Here is a 19918-nt window from a genome sequence, read left to right as displayed (position 1 = left end):
CTTTTACTTAACTGTCAGGAGGCTCCTTTGTTGGTCCAGCATCCATCAGTGACAACCTTGCAGAATATGGGATGCCCTGGGTTCAAGCCCTAAACAAGGGCTGGAATTTGCTTGATGGTTCTGTTGTTGAACAGAAAAAAAGATCATTCTAAGCACATGCTTCTACATTTTGGAACAGGCCTCCTAGCTACATGACAAATTCAAGCACCCTGTAAGAATTTAGGATTCCAATTCAATTCTTCTACACTTTGGAATACAGTTCCCAGGAATATGAGAGTTTCAAAGACCTGTAAGAATTTATGAAATAACTAGAACACCTTATTGACTAAAGTTTTTGACCATCCAGATTTGACATAAATGTCTTGATTTATTTTAGACTCTTAGTCTATATATTACAGTTTTGAACCTTTGACCTATTTAGAAAGGCTTCATGAATTGTCAAGATATTCTGTTTCTTACAAGTGACCTTTGCCTGGTCTACAAGGCAACTTCTGATTTAACTGGACATGAAAGTGTAAGCTTGGGACACATTCATCTGGAGAAACACCAGACTGGGAAGCCAATAATAAAAATAAGTATCAACAGGAAAAAAGGGACATGGCAGATGCATTATACAATGCTTCCAATATTATAGGATAAGCCAGTGATCAACTTAATTCAGAAATAACCATTACAGACAAAGCTATCCATGTGCATACACACAAATACAAATATAGCTATCAATACCCGAAGTGGAAGATATCAACATGAGGTTGTTGCAGTCAAGCTAATTGAAGGCCAGTAGATTGTAAGGGTGACAACTGAAACTGTGAATCTATAATAAACTTGAAATACCGGATGGGATCAAATGAAAAAGTCTGATTAAAAGCACTTTACAAGTAAACTGTACAAACTGTTTAGGAAACTGTAATGTGATAATTGAACTACAGAGTAAAAAGGGTTATACTTCATTTATTTGAGTATCAGCTGCTCACGGATTACAGTCTCACAGATGGGTACTTGTGCTGCTGGCATCTCACATAGGCTACTGCTCAGACATATATGTAAGTTACAGCAAGAAGAGTCCAACAGCCATGGGGATGGAATGGGAGAGAATTGGAGTTCAGCAGTTAAGTTTTGGGTGTGACAGGGAGATTTAGGGTTAGAGACTGAGGTTTGGGATTACAGTTAGTCACTGAATGGGAGTTTTAAGTTTAGGGTTATTGAGCAGGGATTGGGATCAGGGATAGGAAATGACTAGGGGATTGTAAGTTTAGGTAGTGGAGTATGTGATTGGGGCTAAGGAACAACTGAGTTTTAGGGATATCTATATGTATAGGCAGCAAGATGATGATAGTGTCACAAGTCAACTACTATGGCAGTAAGTTTGATGACCCTGCTACTTATGCAGAATCGTTTACTGCCAAGTTCTACACACATGTGGACAGCTATATAGATATCCGTCCTTCCACTATAGTAAATACAATGCCAAATTCAAAAATAACCCCCTGAAGTAGAACCTAAATAGAAACAAGCTCTATAATAAAAGAAAATTGCACATAAAAATAAAAGTAACTTTAAGGATACAAACACAAACCGCTTGCTAAACTTACCAAGGAACACTGGACCCTGATCAAATGAGCCAAAGCCAGATAAGAGGTAAAAACTTCCACCCAGGCAAAGGACAATCACATTGCTGCCTTTAACTATGTTAGGGACCTTGGAAACAATGTCTAGCACTGTGCAGCACTAATAGTAAATTATATCACATACACAGGCACAGAGAACATAGCCAATCTGCTAGTGGATACGTTTAGCTGTAGCCCCCTCCACCACCCCTCCTAAATTCCATTTAGGTGGAATATTAATACATGCCAGCATAATCCTGCCAGTAGCGCCTTACTACCACAAATCTGCCACTATCATCTTGCCCCCTTCTATCACTACTGGAGCTCTTCTAGCAATTAATATAAGTACTCCTCTATTCTTTGTCCCAGATATTCTGCTGTATACCCATCCTTAAATCCTTTCGTTATCAAATTCACATTCACCATTGTTTCCAAATGTTTCTCCTGTAGCACTGTTATTTGCACTCCTCTGCATTTCTTAATATGACTACATAGTCTTTAATTTTTGTCTAGATCTGTGAGACCATTCATGTTCCAAGACAATATGGAAAGTGTCACCACTATGATAAGTCATTATTCCAAACTATTATAAATGACAGATTTTTTAAATGTCTGTTTCCACCTTTTGTGATACATGCATCTAGTAATGTTAGGCAGGTTAATCCTTTATACATTTTTTTCTTCTCATCAACACTGGAATTTATGTCATACTTCAAAAGACTTTTTGTTTTAATGAAACCCTCAAAAAAGTACCCCTAGTACACCCCCATAACCTGTTAACTTAAAACAAACAGTAAAACTATGTACATCTTCAAATTAAGAAGAACCTTCCTAAAAAACAAAACTGCCGCCACAAATAGAGAACTGCTAACACATCTTAATTAACCTAAAATTGAAGTTACCCATGCCAACACACATTAATGATTGTGCTTTTATTTATTTTTATTTATTTATTTTACATTTGTTAACCAGGATGGTCTGACTGGACAAGGTCCATTTTCAGCGGAGGTCCGGGGAGAAAAGCTCCACATAATATGAAACCATGCAAGACAACTTTACATAAAATACAAAACATTGTTATCAACAAAACATTATCACCATTTGTTCAATAGCAAAAAGTTACATTGAGAAAAAAAAAATTATCATATACATACATAAGTTAACTACATAGATAGTAAACAGGCAAAGATAGGTTTCAATTTAGGATGCTGTGTTTACAGAGTGCACAGTAGCAGGAGAGAGGTAAAAAAAGGAAGGAAGTACAGATATAGCATTATGTAATACATGGATATAGCCATGAACTTCTAAGATAAGATTTAAGCAGGTTTTTGAATTGTGAGCTATTTAGAGCAGATTGGCTATGTTCTCTGGGCCTGTGTATGTGATATAAATTACTTGACGTTTGTTTTTTTTTTGTTTTTTGTTTTGTCTATTTCCTTCCCAGATGTGTCAAACAACGTGCATGCTTTCAGAAAGCATTAACATTTAGCTTTGAAGAAACCAGTGCTCTGGCATTTTATTGACCTAAAATCATCCTGTCTCCATGCAAACGCAAGAGAAAAAATGGAATCCTCAGCTGCAAGCTTCTAAAGACAACATGAAATGTTTATTACTAAAGAAAAACTTTTCATTATGTTCAGCATTCTCTTGTTTACTCATTTCCACTTAAAATTTGTTATTAAATTCATCCAAGGGTCTTAATCCAGACAGTCACCTAAGCAACAGTAAGAGGAAAAATATCAGCTCTACATATATTATATGTGTACTTTTATACATTATTCCCCACCTCAACATCCCACAACTGCAGCCTATTAACTTAAACATGCTTTTGTCTAGCCCCCTTTTCTCTTTTCGCATTGTAATGTCTACATTTCTTAACACTAAAAAAGAAGAGAGAAGAAAGGAATCCATTTACTTTAGTATCTATTTCATACAACTCAAATGTTTTAATATAAGCCAAGAAAGTTAAATCATAAAAGGTTTCATTGAAACAGTGTTAAAAACATTAACTGTTTTACTTACAGTTACCTATTTCCTTCCTCTTCCTCTCTTCTCAGTGTCCTTCCAAACATTGACATGAAGTTGGGCAAATACCTTTCAGTTCCTCAAAAGGTTAACAAAAGTCCATTCTTTCCACTCTGTTATACAGCTGTGTTTCACAAATGCAATTGATGTTTTGTAGTCTCACATTTATTCACTGATCTCCATGCTGCCAATCATCTTCCTGTTCACCTTTGTCTTCCTTGTGCTTGATATGTAAATCTCTTTTGGATTTAATTCAAGTAGCGATTCCATCCGCATTTGATTTAATTGTTGTCAGATCTCTCCTGCATTCTTAAACGCCTATTTTAATAAGGTATTTTTTTAAATATATGAATGTGAAGTTAGATTTATCTGCCTGTTTGTCTTTAGGCATGTAATGGATGCTTGTTAAGGGCAGATATGTGCTAATAATTATAGTGTTGATTACTGTGAGGGCTGTGCACTACCACTGGTGGTGCTGAAGCATGTGAATTTACTATGTATATTTTTAATGGAATGTTTTTAGTTAAAACATTTTTACAGTCTGAGGCAGTTCGGCCAGAGAGTTGAACGAAAGTGTGCATTGATTAAAAGCAACTAACACATCGGTTGGAGTTTACCCGTGACTTTCTTGGCAAGTTTTGTTTTCAAGAAGTTTTAGTTTGTTTCTGTATGCTGTCTTTCATTTGTTATGATGTCAGGAGGCCTGGCAAGCCCAAACCTATTCTCACAGTTGGCTGCAAGCAGTGAGGGTGGCAACCTCATTGCTTTAAAAGAGATGCTAACACAGAAGGTTGATGTATTGGCAACACAGATGGAACATTTTGACCAACAGTACAAGGAACTGTAGATGATTAATGCAGTTACTAAAGGACAAGTAACAGCAGCAGGGTCAGTGAGATTGGATCATAATACCTCACCACATCAGCAGAGGATTTTGTTGACTGGGCCTGGGTCCCAGCAAAACAACACCACCAACTCACAGACTATAAATGCAGATGGGATTAATAGTACAAACCAGTTGAACTTAACCTCGGGGCTTATTGGAGTCCCCATTTTTGAGGGCTGGGTTAATGGCATTTTGGCCTTATCATTCGATCACCTAGCCCCTATAAGGGGACAACCGGCTGGAGGTTTGGATTCGAATCAAGGAACATCGGTATCAATCAACGAGAAATTAAATAACTTGGATAATACACTTCTGAAAGTCAAGAAGTTACAACTGGAGATACAGTACTTTAAGGAATGCATCAAGCAACAGTTGGTACCAAAGGGGTTAAGGAAGGCCCAGTATCCTACTGGACTGGAAGTTCATTCACCCTTCCATCTAGAACTTATTCAGCTCTTCAATAGACAGGTAATGGAGCTGATGGAATTAATGATTAGACACTACACTATATGGGTGAAGGAACTGTCCAAAGAAGTTGGATTATTAGACAATAAAATCAGATCTGGTCTTCTCTAGGTACAAATATGATTACACCACAATTTTTAGCAATATCGACCAATTGCTAAATAAATTAAAGGCCACTAAAGTGAAGAAACTAGAGCGTGATAGATGGGCATATGACACTGGAAGTGCCTACCCACAACCACCATCGTCCCAAGGGTGTGTTAATCATAACCACCTGCACAATATGAAAGACAACAACGAACCGAATGAAGTTCTGGATGATGATTTAATCACCGAACCAGAGGATATCCGTGGGACTAGCCAGGTGAGGAGGAGCAAAAGAATCAAGAACCAGGAATGTAAAGTGTCAAATCAACAAAATTTCTGAAGCCACACCAGTTGAGTGCCATCCTCAAGCAATAAAACAAGCCACAATCTGGGAGGAACAAACAGAGGTCCTACAAACTCAAGAGATAGAAACCAACCTCAATGATGGCCTCAAAGTAGTCACTAATACCACAGGTGACTTAAAAATTTATAACTTTCATCACTATGTGTATCATTGGACCTAGTAGAGTTGCTGGTGAAGGGGTATATGTTCGTCCCTAGTTTTCACATGGACCTGTCAAGGACAATTATTGATTTTAAATGTTTGATCAGGAAATTGAACTTGAAGGTACTATTGGGGGATGGTGTAATTGAGATATATAACCCCTTACGCATGAGCCAGCACGTTCAGCCCCCCCTCCTGACTAATCCAACATTACAAGTATTTGAAAGTATGTGCGAGAGTTGGACCGCCGGTCAACATATGGTAGAATAAATGTGAGAAAACCAACCCCATTTAGTACAAAATATAATGTCTCTAAACAAAAGTGGGAATCTTGGACCCTCCTAAGAACAGAAGATTTGAGAGTTAGTAAGATTGATAAGGGCAGGGGTTTAGTCATAATGGATAATTGAGACTATGTAGCCCGGATGCATAAGATCTTGACCACCGAAGCATACCAAAGGGTCTCCTTGAATGAATTCAATGTGGCCCAAGAAAGAATTAGGAGCCAAATTGAGGAATTCTTTATTGATGGAAGAACTGATATGAACAAATATAAATGAGTATGCCATTTCCCCAAACTCGGGATCCCCAAAATCCACAAAGTTATAACTGACCCCCAATAAAGCCCTTGGTGGATCCAAGGAACTCGATTACTTATCCTTGCGAGTTGATTCAATTTTAAAGAAATATCTACCACTCAAAATACAAATTTTCCAGGACTCATGCTCCTTCTTTCAGAAAATAGATCAATTAAAGTTTGATGATGACTATGGGTTCCTTACAATAGTTGTGAAAGACTTGTATACCTCAATTCCCCATGAAGTAGGGTTAGAGTGGATAGGATCCTTCTTGATTAGGAAGGGTGCTGCTAAAACAGAGATCGACCTGGTGCTTGAATTATTGGACTTAACTTTATCTAATAATTTCTTCCTATTCAAGAGGGAATCATCTTCTTCTTTTGGCTGTTCCCATTAGGGGTTGCCACAGTGGATCATCTGTTTCCACTTCTTCCTGTCCTCTGCATCTTGCTCTGTCACACCAATCACCTGCATGTCCTCTCTCACCACATCCATAAACCTTAGGCTTTCCTCTTTTCCTGTTACCTGGTAGCTTCATCCTTCGCATCTTTTTCCCAATATACTCAGCATCCCTCCTCAGCACATGTCCAAACCAATGTAATCTTTTATCTCTGGCTTTGTCTCCAAACCTTCCAACCCGGGCTGACCCACTAATATACTTATTCCTAATCCTGTCCACTGTCGTCGCAACCAGTGCAAATCTTAACATCTTTAACTCTGCCACATCCAGCTCTAACTCCTGCCTTTTTGTCAATGCCACTGTCTCCAACCCATATAACATAGCTGGTCTCACTACCCTCTTGTAGACCTTCCCGAGGGAACACTATTTGCAAAAGATAGGGGTGGCTATGGGGTCACCTTGTGGGGCAACTGTGGCTAACCTAGTCATGGCCCAGTGGGAGCACGAGTTCATTTTCAAAGTCAAGCGAATTACTGATGAAATAATTTTCTATACACGCATCCTTGATGATATTTTTATCATCATCAAGGGAGATAGTCAACCAGGGTCTCTGCTTTGTCCCTATCTCAATAACACCACAAGCTTTCTGAAATTTAGCTTTAGTAAAGATGAGATTAGTTACTTGGACATCAATTTAAGGAAGGATGTCCACAACCAGGGCCTTGCAGCAAGAGTGTACAGAAAATCTACTTACTTAAACTCCTTCCTACACTTCTCTAGTAGCCACCTTTATCACCAGAAACTCTCTGTAGTTAAAGGGCAATTGGTAAGAGTGGCGAGGATAGTAACCCTGGAGGAAGATTTCATAAATGAATGCTTGAAATTGAAAAGAATGTTCCTCAGTATGGGGTTACCCGAAAAAATTGATTGAATCCTTGACCTTGGAAGTTAAACTTAAGAGGAATAGAGGGATTTATGCTCCTATATTGAGTATTACTCATGGGGGTAGTCCCACTAGAGAAATGGAACAGAGAATCACCAGAGGGGAATCCAGCTTGAACGGTGTAGTTAACATTTCCTCGTGCCTGATTACTACCTTTAACATTGATACTGAGATGGTAAGGTACATCTTAAATAAAACCTGGGACCTAATTAATACCAATGCAGACTTGGCGAGCAGAATAGGAGGCCTACCGAAAATTATATTTAAGACGGGTCCTAACTTGAAGAACCTTTTGGAAGGAAAAATAATAAGGAAACCTAAGTTGACTGACGTTTAGATGTGAGGCATGCAATTTTTGTAGGCACATAGGAGTTATTAATCTGTTCCACCTTAATGGTATGGAATATAGAATTAGGCATAAATGTTATTGCAACTCAAAGGCTGTCATCTATCTTGCTAAATGTCAACAATGCCCTGCCTATTATATAGGCAAAATGGACTGGAAGGTCCATGAATGTATTTATGAGCACCAATATGCAATTAGCAAGGACAAGATGGAGAACACCTTGGCGAAACATGTTTCGTAGGCCAGTCATTTAAATATTCAGCTACTGATTGTGTTACACACAATATAAGAGGTTGCCCTGAGAGTTTAAAGGTAGAAGAAATTGAATTGCATCGGCAAATCAAGCTTGATGCCTATAAATACCCAGGCTTGAATGACACCTGCTCGATTAAATGTATCCTAAAGTTGAAAAGCTTGGGAAGATAATGTATGTTATGCAATGTATAAAATAAGGTGAACATTACAGTAGTCCCTTAAGAGCATTCCTATCTGAGCTTATTTAACTCATATTTATAGTATATGCTATATCATACTCCAGCTATATAAGTTAGCTCTATAAAGTGATTATGTATGTTACTTTTATATTTAGTGAATTTGTAGCTGATTTACTGTTTGGCCATGTTTATTTCATACACGTCAATATTTGGACATATAGGGCAGCTCAATGTCATGGTTGCATTTTGTGAACTTGTAGCGCTTTATTGTGCTTACTATTTTTTATAGTTATACAAGAGGAGCCTTGACCTGTTTGGTCTATTGAGAATCCTTTGATTTAATTTTATTTAAAACCCCCGACTGGCTTTACTTAGCCTATTATGCATATCTGGTTATAGCACTAATAGTACGGGCACTGTTTGTAATAGGTGGATTCATTCACCACTATAGCTCTAGTTTCTAACTTGTGGTATCAGCTATTTCCACTCATTGATCTGAAGGGTAGACGTTTTGGAGTGGAGTGACGCAGGTTTTGTTGTTGTTGACCGGGAAGTCTCAAGGCAACACAACACGCCCACTCGATTACGAACGAGTTCTTCAGGGTGGAGCCCTGAGAAGAGAGACCTGTGGTTACGTCAACTATGTGAATGTTGGGTTGAATGCGGCTTATCTGCCGATTCCAGTTACCTTCAGGAATGTGAAAACTTTTATAAAAAAAGGTATTAAGGATTTTATACATTATTCAGCCTAAATGGGGCTGTTAGGAGCAAGGCCAAAGGGTAAGAAACTAGAAAGTACTTCAGTATGTTGAATATAACACTAATGTGACAGTCTGTTTGTGCAATTTGGACTTATGAAATGCTAAGAAGAAGGTTATATTTTCCTTTCTGTGACTGATACATTTTTGAAGCTCCCACGTAGGTGATTTGTCTTCCTTGCGCTTGATATGTAAATCTCTTTTGGATTTAATTCAAGCAGTGATTCCATCCGCACTTGATTTACTGTTGTGAGATCTATCCGGCATTCTTAAATGCCTATTTTAATAAGGTGTTTTTTTTTAAATATATGAATGTGAAGTTAGATTTATATGCCTGTTTGTCTTTAGGCATGTAATGGATGCTTGTAAAGGGCAGATATTGTTAATAATTATAGTGTTGATTACTGTGAGGGCTGTGCACTACCCATTGGTGGTGTTGAAGCATGTGGAAATTCAGCCAGAGAGTTTAATGAAAGTGTGCATTGATTAAAAGCAACTAACACATCAGTTAGAGTTTGCCCGTGGCTTTCTTGGCAAGTTTTGTTTTCAATTTTTAGTTTGTTTCTGTATGCTGTTTTATGTCTATCCATCTCTTAAATCAAGCAATTCTTTCCTTAGATAATTTTCTTCTAAACTGACAGCACATTTTTTGCTCTCTGTTTCCTGCAGACATTCTACAGAAAGTTCCAAAATGTCTTCTTGTGAGATATCCTGTTCAGCTTCATCTTGCATCATCTGCTGCTCCTTCATATGAGAACTCACTGGCCCATCAATCCACAACATTGCCTGTATCACACTTGCTGCTGTTATCTGCTATTTCCCTTGCCGTGCACCTCCAGCTGAAGTTCTGTACCAGTTTAGTAATGAGCCCCAGAACCTCATGTGACATGTCATCAGATGCTGACTCATATTCCACTTGTTTACCCTTAATTTGGGGTCTCATTGTTCCATCATGCTTTGACATTACCTGTGTTGGACTTTCTACACAAAATCCTTCATTTCATAGGTCTTACAGAACTTCAGTTCTACTTAACTTCTGTCTTACTAATCCTCTGTTCCATGTTTCCTCTTTCTTCTTTTTTTTTTTTTATATTGTGAAAATTTTCATATCTGGGTGCCTTTACCAATATTTCTCCTCAAAAATGTTTGAAGCTGCTTTTTTGTATTGATTAGTTTGGCTTTCTCCTTTGCATAAATATTGCATCATACCAGATATTTTTTCTTTCCCATGCTCGTATATGTAATGTTCTTATGGATCTGATGTATTAATGAACTGTTCTTATTCCCTGTGTAACTTGCTGGATATCAAATTGGCTCACAAACAGAAACAGGAAATTAAGGAGATCTGTTTACTTTCTCCAAAAGACCTATCACTCTTAGTGTATCCTAGGGTTCAGTCTTTGGGCCAATCCTGTTTGGCATTTATTTCTTGGAAGTCAAAACTACTGTTAAGGGTTTATTGCTGACCAAGTTTACAGATGACTGTAAAGCTGGTACCACCATAAACTTCCCAGAGGACACTAAGATCCTTGGAGAGGGCTTTTCCCAAACCAATAGCTGGGATCAAAACCATGGACTAAAACTAAATGCCAAAGGCATAACAGTGTTCTTCAGAAAATAAGAAGTCCCTTGTAACTGTCACACTGACAACACACCCCTGAAAAATGATCCAGTAGTTAGGGACCTAGGAAACTATGTATATAATGGACTGCCCTTTAATTGCAACATATCCACTATTGCAAGAAATGTTTATTAATTTCACAATTTATTACTAAGTGTGCGGCTTTCATGTCCAGGGACTTAATCATTCCACTGTATGTTGAACACATCTGGGGAATTATTGAGTATAATGCTTCTTCCATATGTAGTTGTCCAAATATCTGACAACTTGAATGCTCAATGCTTTCTTACTTAAAAAAAAAAAATCAGGGACCTAAATCACAAAAACTAATTGGACCATCTCATGGTCTTCTCCCTCTTCTCGGTGTCATACAGGTTACTGAGGGGTGATCTTAGAGCATATCCTATCAGGCTTGGTGCACATTTACAAGTCCAGTGGAGCATAAAAACCTACTCAAGAGATCTAAATCTCTTTTGCAATAAAAATAGAGCATGTTGGAGGGAAAGATGTGTATGATAGTAAATACCACTTCTTAGGACACATCTTACTCTCCATATAAAGCAATTACACTTTTCAAACATAAACCAAAGAAATGCAGTGGTACAAATATATCCCTGGTTTAATACTCTGGTCTTTTATGGACAGGGGCAACATGTAAATGTTGTCCTCACCTCTGGGTTTTTTGAACTTAAAACATATGGGTTATCAATTTCATGGGAAAGTATGACAGGGCTTCTAAAGATCCTCGCAGATCGGTAGCCTAGTACGTGCCTACAAACCTATGAGCCACAAGCTAATGGCACATAAGCAACCATAGTACATCCAGAAGAAAGAAAGATATGATTTGACAGGAGTGCTCTCAATCTCAATATATATCTGAAAAAATCTGTTGTGCAAACTGTCTGCTTTTATACTTTTGTGAATAAAATAAAAGACAGAATACAATTATTGCTACAGGAGACAGATGAATGAAAACAGACTTTAGCAAAATGAACCTAAAGGCAATGATCACCAAAACGTCAGAAAAGAATGAAATGCTTTAACGTAGTTGAACGGCTTTTCAGTGGTAAAATAAACATGTTAGCCTCCAGCTGTTTTCCAAAGAAACATTCTCAGAATACATGTATAATTCTAAGTGGCAAATAAAATTTGGTACTTGCATATTATCGCAACCACATGTCGGAGTGACCGTAATTCATAATCTTATTTCAAAACTACTTAATCCTGTAGTGGAAAGGGGGGTGTGAACTCCAATTTTGTCTTTTAAGACAGAGCTTCAGAATCAGGGAGAGGAAGAATGGCAAAAATTCCTCCCCCTTGGTAGCGTCCTTTACCGGCGTAACTGAATACATTTGCTTAAGGCATTCAGTAGCAGCTTGCCAGTAACATCAGCTGTTCGGGCACGACATTAAAGTGCTTATTTACATGTGGTTTGTATTTCATTTTCATGTCACTTAATGTAGGGCTCCAGTAAGGCGTGCAGTCCATTAATGTTCCGTGCAGTGAGGTCTTCTTTTGAAATTTTTTTATTTTTTCAATTTTTTTTAACAGCACTGCGAGCCTCTCTAACAGGCTTCGTCTCAAGGGAGAGAAAATGTATACTTACAAATACATCTCCTGAGAACATGCTAGTAAGGAAATTCAGGAGTCTACGTATGCTGAAATTCATTATGTGCAAACATGTTTGTAAGCTGTCATGTTTCAACGGCAGGGTCGGTAACTGCAGAAATGATCACAATCACGCTTGCCATCATGGAGTGTGCTTTATAATGCCCCCCACCCCCCCACCCAAAATATAATACTGAATTGCAAAAATATTATACTAGAAAAAAGGCATTGCCCAATTACTAAGCAGAAACTAGAACGTTGTACAATGTACCACAAGTAAACGGGAAAAAGTGTTAAGGGCATATGAATATAGCAACAGCGAGTGGTTTGGAATGTGGTCGCGATAATACGCAAGTACTTAAAATTGGAAGGAAAAGTGATTGTTTTAGCTTCTTGTTGGTGGGTACAATACAATGTACATAAAACTTAACAGTCCTGAACTATCAACCAACACCAGGTAGTAATGAAGAAGACATTAAGCAAATATCCAAAAGCTAATCAACGTGTATTTCACTCCTGCTGTTATTCAGCGATATGAGAAATGACACAGATATATATATATATATATATATATATATATATATATATATATATATATGAAAATAAGGTAAACTCTAACCTGTGGCCTCACCTGCTGAAGCAATTCTTGGTGCTTTAATCTCAGTCTCTCCTTCTCCATTTGCAGCTGCTGGAGTCTAACTTGCTGTGGTTGATTAGAACCTCTTAGCGTTCCACTCTGAGGAGTTTGAGATGCAAAAGCAGACGTTTGCTTCACTGGAGCACTCTGACTGATTTGTTTTTGTTTCATAGCTAAAAGAAAATAGTATACTTAAAAACATAACTTGGCTTGCTTCAGGACATCTATCAATTTTCCATCGTTTCAGTTCTTTTGTATGCTATAAAAATAAGACATTTTGTCTGTCCAAGCTTCCCATACTTTTTTGAATGCATTAACCATCACACTCCCTCCGAAGAACTTCCTTGTATCTGAACACTAGTATATTATTTCCGTTTCCTGTCTGTGGTCTCTCTTCTTCCTCTATGATGTTAATTCTTTTCTCAGCTTTCTTCCTTTCTATCACCCAACATTATCCTGTCAATCCAAATCATATGGTTTTATTATTTTCTGGTAGCCTTGGAAAACAGCTGCAGTTGTTTTAGCCAATGTTCATAGCTTTTCCCCATCGTACCCCTTATCTTGCTGATGACCATTCCCTGATCTCAGATAAGTAATCAACTTAATTTGCTTTTTGCGGCATATGAAACTGCATACAGCATGCAAGAAGGGGTCTTACCAAAGCCCTGTATGCTGAAAGTATTTCTGTCTTACTTCTGGAAGATATAAACCTTACTGTTCTATTAGCTTCAGCATCCTCATACAATTCCTGGTGGTAAAGTCTTGGTGTGGTAACCACTTCCATATCATTTTCCCTTTCTATCACCTTAATTTCTATTCTACCGCATCCCCTCCACCACTGCCCTAAGTTATGGCCAAAATGCAGTGCTCTGTCTGCAATAAACATCAACTGCCACCTTCTTACCTGCTTGGCAAGCTTTTCCAAATCCATTCAAAGTTCTTCACCCCCTCACCATCTTCATAGCAACCCTTACATATACATCACATGCAAGAGGTTCATCCTGCTCTCTTCTTCCCACAGATATATGATGTATGATATATTATTGAAGAGCACAGGTCCCACATAAGGTCCCAGATGGCTTTAGTCATACCCTTTGCTCCCAGCACCATCCTCTATATAGTATTCTTAGACCAAGCTTCTATCTTACTTGTCATTTTTGTGCTACCCCAACTTGCAGCAGTTTACCTAGCGATCATGTGTGTGGAATCATGCCAAAGGCTTCAACATAGGACTGGCTTGACCATATCCACCAGCCATCCCTTGTGCCCTTGTCCAGTGCTCCAATCATCTACTTGTAAAACTGGATTAAATCTAACTGACAGCTCCTTCTATCCATGATGAAACCATGGTGGTTGCTACTCTGGATGTTACCATGTTACAGAAGAACAAAAAGTTTTTAAGTTAGGACTTCTTCCATGAACTTCCTAACAGATGTTAGTCTGATCGATATGTACTCACCTGGGTTCTTTCTATTCCTCCCTTATGCAAAAGGAAGTACAGACTTTCCATAACAGTAGACTTCTGAGACGTCACTCCAACAGAAACTCTATTTTAATGTCAAATCTTGCAACTTTTGATCCGAAATTGCAAAATCAGTTTGCCTTTCCTACATGTACCAGCAGTGGTCCTGAACTACAAGACACTGACAGATACGTGCATGGTTTCCTTACATATCCCCGGTTGGTAAGCATTCTCCATTTCTTTGAGCAAACTTACCATCAGTGTAGGCTAGGTGCAGTAGATGAACAACCCTTCTTGTACATGACAAAATATAACTACTTTTTGTAAAAATAGTGTAAAATATATGCACCTGTACACTATCAAAAAAACATTAAAATAAAAACGCACTGCATGAAGCATTGTGATAGCACTCTAAAAACAGAAAAAAAACCCAAGCTTGTTAAACATTTTCTATCAGCACATTACAATGTGATGAGAACAAGTAGTGCATAAGAAATTAATGTCAAAGTATCCCAGCGCGTTCTGCAGTGTAACTGCACCTCACAGGCTGTCAGACACCCTTATAATTACATGTACGAACTTTGAGGTTGCACTTCCTCAGAGATAAAAGGAAATCCTTGGGTTTTGTGGAAATTCCATTTACTCCAATATACTGTAAACATGCAGAGAGCAGAAAGTGAGCCGGGCACAGCCCCCCCCCCCACCACAAGCAGTGTTGAAGGGTGATACCCCCCTCCCCCAACAAAATGCCAAAATAAAAGTACTCTTCAGTCACAAACTTGTATTCCTTTTACATGGAATCACTAGCTCTTATCCTGCATCTTGAGTAGTAAGCAATTTCCTACTCCTCTATAGCAGACCTAGTTTTTGGTGTTTTAATACTTTGCTCAATATGCAGATTAAATTTAAGATCATCATCCATAATGATACCTAAAATCTTTCTATGTGGTTCTACTTAAATGATGGGGTTGTCAATGGATGTGAGGACAAAGGTTGACTTGTGGTGAGACAGAATACAAGAAAGGAATAGCAAGTCTATTTTTATTTTATTTTTTTGGATTTAAGAGGAGGGGATTACCAAAGAGACACTTTCTATGCACAAGAACGAGTCTTGGATGTGTGCCTGGAGTAGAGAGATATTGTTGGAGTTGGAGATGAGTGTACAATCATCAGCGTATTGAATAAGGGTGGACTAATTGCAAGAGGTATAGAGGTCATTGGTGAAGATATTAAACAGAAGGGGGCCTAGGATGGAGCTCTGGGGAACCCCATTTTTTGATGGGTAGAAAAGGGGAGCAGGAAGTGAGCCATCTGACTGATTTCTGCCTACTGGAAAGATAAGAGAACCACGCAAGTGAGAATTCAGACAGATTGATATCAGTCAGTTTATATAGAACTAGAGTGTGAAATGCTATCAAAAGCTTTGGAGAGGTCAAGGGAAAAAAAAAAAAAAAAAAGGGATACTAGTTGGTTATTGTCGCCGGTCTCAGCTACGTTTGGCCTGAAACCATGTTGAGTGGGAGTTACCAGGTTATCTTGGAGAAGATAATTAAGTTGCAGAGTATGGATGCATTTTTCAAGTACTTCTGACAGAGGGGCAAGTATGGCTACGGGTCTGGAATTAGATGGATCAGTAGAATTCCCGCCTTTATGTAGTGGTACAGTGTAGAAGGATTTCCAGATGTCTGGGACTGTGGCTTCTTGAATGGGTCTATTAAATAGCAGAGATACAGGATAAGCTAAGAATTCAGCAGCTAGTTTGAGGAAGATGGTAAGTAGGTTGTCTGCAGAGGGACAGCAGAATTTAAGTTTGTGCAAGAGAGATTTAATGTAAGCAGCAGAGACAGGTTTAAGGGAGAAACGGTTTCTGTTGTGTGTGTTACAAGAGGTGGGAGGGTGGTCAGAGTTATAGTAGGTGTGAGTAAGTGTTTGGATCGTATTGTATCTATGAAGTACTTAAGAAGGATGGCAGTTTCTAGTGGGGTATTATTTGGGAAAGAGGTGGGTGTGGAAGGATTTTGTTTATGGTAGACCAGAATTTTTGTGGGTTAGATTTTCTGTTAAACTGGGGTCAATTGTAAAAGTTTTTCTTATCTTTGTTAATCATTTTTTTTGGAAAAGATTCCACGAGTTCTCTATATAGTTTTGGTGCACCGCTGATGATTATGGTTTTTACCCAAGCTTTCCAAACGCTATTTCTTTCATGCATAAGGAATAGAGTTCCTTTGGACAGCCAAGGGGCATAATTAGCTTTAATTCTAATTTGACTAGTGGGGCCAAGGGAGTCAAGACTATCAAGGAATATGTCATTAAATTGTTGCACAGCATCATTAAGAGGGACCTGCTGGAGGAAAGAATGGTTAATTTTAGATAATGCGGAGTTAAACATATTGGCATTAAAGTTTACAACAGCCTGTATGACTGTGTTTTAGGTGATTGAAGAGAATATCTTTGAATGCGAAGATGATCCCTTTACCTTACCTGACACCTTGAGTGGTTATGGTAAAGGTTAGGGGTGTTTGTGATAATCCATTCTAAAAATGAATTGGTAGAACAGGTTTTGTGCATGGGTGTAGGGGATGTGACAAGTGTTTTTTCACCTGTGCTTCAGAATGTGACTTATGCCACAGAATGTTTAACATGTAAGGGATTTCACAAAGGGATGACTGAAAAAAAATTAAACAGAATGTATCAACATGGTTATGCCACAAAAAAGCTGTGTGAATGTGTTATACAGACATAACAGATTCCTGAATGATACTACAGTAGACCCATAAGATTCAATGGTTTTTAGGACATCGCTCACACACATATCCTAATCAAGACTTTTGCATCAAACAAAAACATTTACAATGGCAGGTAGGTCTTTTGCTTGGGGTGTGGAAAATACCGCCATTGCAACACGGCATATTTTCCAGTTCCAGGAATAATCAAGACTTCATATCAGTATTGTGGTACATCAAGCAAGGAGGCTTTCACACCTTGCCCTTATGCACACAGGCTCTGCAGGTCTCAGAGAAGTCTGTCATGACAGAAAACATAATCATTGTCAGTCTATATTTCCAGAAGTGTTCAACTGTCTAACAAACATGCTGAGCAAAAGTATTGTAAGGCCCCATGAATTGTCCCTCTATCTCCACAGCAGAGATGATACTCAATATGTGGGCGTCATCCTGCCTTATCTTTTACCTTCTTGCAAGAACACCAGTTGTTGGATGTTCTACGTAGAAACAAGAACACAAGGAAAAATGTGCATAAACAATTAATAAACCAAACTATTAGTGCTTTAATTTATACCTCTGACAGACGTCCTTTATCAAAAACTCAAGTGAGTAAATTAGCATGTCTTATAGTATGACATTAACATATGAAACAGTAGCTAATAAGAGATGACATTTCAAATTCATCCACAAACTGCAATTTAAAAGAACCAAAGCTACCAAAGAATTATTTAATTTTCACAAACAAAATGGGTACAGTTATGGACTAACAATGCAGCATTACAAACGTAGCTATGATACACGAAAGCCAAAAACATTGCTAAACCAAATTATGCTCCACCTTCAAATTTAATCTCAAAGGCCAATAATACAAGTTATGATGCCAGTTAGAGGCACACCTGATAAATGTGAAAACTAGTAACCCTCCGGTTTTCTTACAAGTTTTTGACATAATTTCACACTGACAGCTCACCCAAAATATAAATGACACTAGTTACAATTTTCAAGCATGTCACAACCAAGTTATCTAAAATTATTTAAATAAACTAGTTACTGTACACAAAGTCAAAACCAACAACTCAAATGACCAAATCTAAAATATACAATCAAGTGTATTTTATATACATATATATCTATATATCTATATATCTCTATATCTCTATATATACATATATATATATATATATATATATATATATATATATATATATATATATATAGATATATATATATATATATATATCACACACCCATTTCTAAAAATGCTATTTCAGTAAAAGAAAGTTTTCTCCCTTTAGTCTAACCCCAAGAGTACCACATACAATGAAAATAAGACTTTGGTTGCAGTCTTGCCCTTACCTGTCTGACTGTGTTTACAAACAAACTAGTCTGCCTTTTTGTGAATTAATGCATTATTTCCTTCTAGTAACTGTCACATCACTTAGGAGTGTTCACTGCATAGCAGAATTTTCTGCAAATCACCAATTCTAGTTCCAGGGTAAACCCTAGGTACTGAATGTAGTTAATTGTTTGGTGTGTGTTTTACATATCACAGATACCCATGTTTATGCATCAGGCCAAAATTGTGGTTTGCAACTGCAGGTCAGAATCAGAAACAGCACTGAATAAGCAACTCCAACCATAAAACTTCAATGCAACTCAAAATACATCCATCCATCTCCCATTTTTCCAATTTTTGCACATGGGGTCAGGGTGTCACTTCAGTGACAATCTAGAGCAAAGGTCTACAAGGCAAGGTGGCTAACGCTGCTGCAGTGGTTCTTCCATGCCACACACACACACACAACTATGGCCAATTAGGAGCATCCAATCCACCTACTGCTGCATATCTTTTAATGTGGGAGGAAACCTGAGCACCTGGAGGAAAGCCACACTACCACAGGCAGGACACACAGACTCCATACAGAAAGCACCTCAGCCAAGAATCGAACAAGTGAACCTGTTGCTGTGAGCTGACAACACCATCTGTTGTGCCACCGTGCCCCCCCCCCAAGACAACATCATGTTAAATTTCCATTAGTACAGGTAATCAAAAGTTGCCCTTCCAAAAGCACAGACATTCTTGCCAAATACAGACAAACAGTAGGAAACCACAGTACTTTTACTACAACTTGAAGCTGAAATATTATAAAGTAAATGCTCTTTTCACCACAATGAACTTGGTGTTCCAATAAAATTGTGTTTGGATGGTAAAAAAAAAAAAAAAAAAAAAACTTGAAATCAACCAGCATAGCAGCTCTCCTTCGTGACATTTTGGTGTAAAACAAAATTTTAAATAGCTACTTACAGGAATGTATAGACATCAGCACTGCTGTTATCTATGCAATCGAGAAAGAGACTGGCGGAGAACTTGAATATAACATCAGCGACTTGTTCTCTAACCCACATTTCAATACACACACACTAGCCCCCTTGCTTGCAGTCACACATACACACACACTAGCCCCCTTGCTTGCAGTCACACATACACACACACTAGCCCCCTTGGTTGCAGTCACACACACACACTAGCCCCCTTGGTTGCAGTCACACACACAATAGCCCCCTTGGTTGCAGTCACACAGACACATAATAGCCCCCTTGGTTGCAGTCACACACACAATAGCCCCCTTGGTTGCAGCCACACACACACAATAGCCCCCTTGGTTGCAGCCACACACACACAATTGCCCCCTTGGTTGCAGCCACACACACACAATAGCCCCCTTGGTTGCAGCCACACACACACACAATAGCCCCCTTGGTTGCAGCCACACACACACACAATAGCCCCTTGGTTGCAGCCACACACACACACACAATAGCCCCCTTGGTT

General features: G+C 38.4%; 1 protein-coding gene across 1 annotated transcript in view; it reads right to left on the bottom strand.

Moving 5' to 3' along the window:
• The window catches only part of LOC122802339 (transcriptional coactivator YAP1-like), a gene marked incomplete in the record, with an annotated part of 1778419 nt that overhangs the window by 1736160 nt on the left and 22341 nt on the right, over window positions 1–19918 (bottom strand). Inside the window, 1 exon segment of the mRNA XM_044071977.1 lies at window positions 12895–13073. Within this exon segment, the coding sequence (XP_043927912.1) occupies window positions 12895–13073 (179 nt within the window).

The sequence above is a fragment of the Protopterus annectens genome, chromosome 5.part0 (genome assembly GCF_019279795.1).
Source record: "Protopterus annectens isolate FY-2018-M chromosome 5.part0, PAN1.0, whole genome shotgun sequence".
NCBI lineage: Eukaryota > Metazoa > Chordata > Ceratodontiformes > Protopteridae > Protopterus > Protopterus annectens.
The sequence above is the reverse complement of the archived record's forward strand: the minus strand, read 5'-3'. Positions and strand labels throughout refer to the sequence as shown.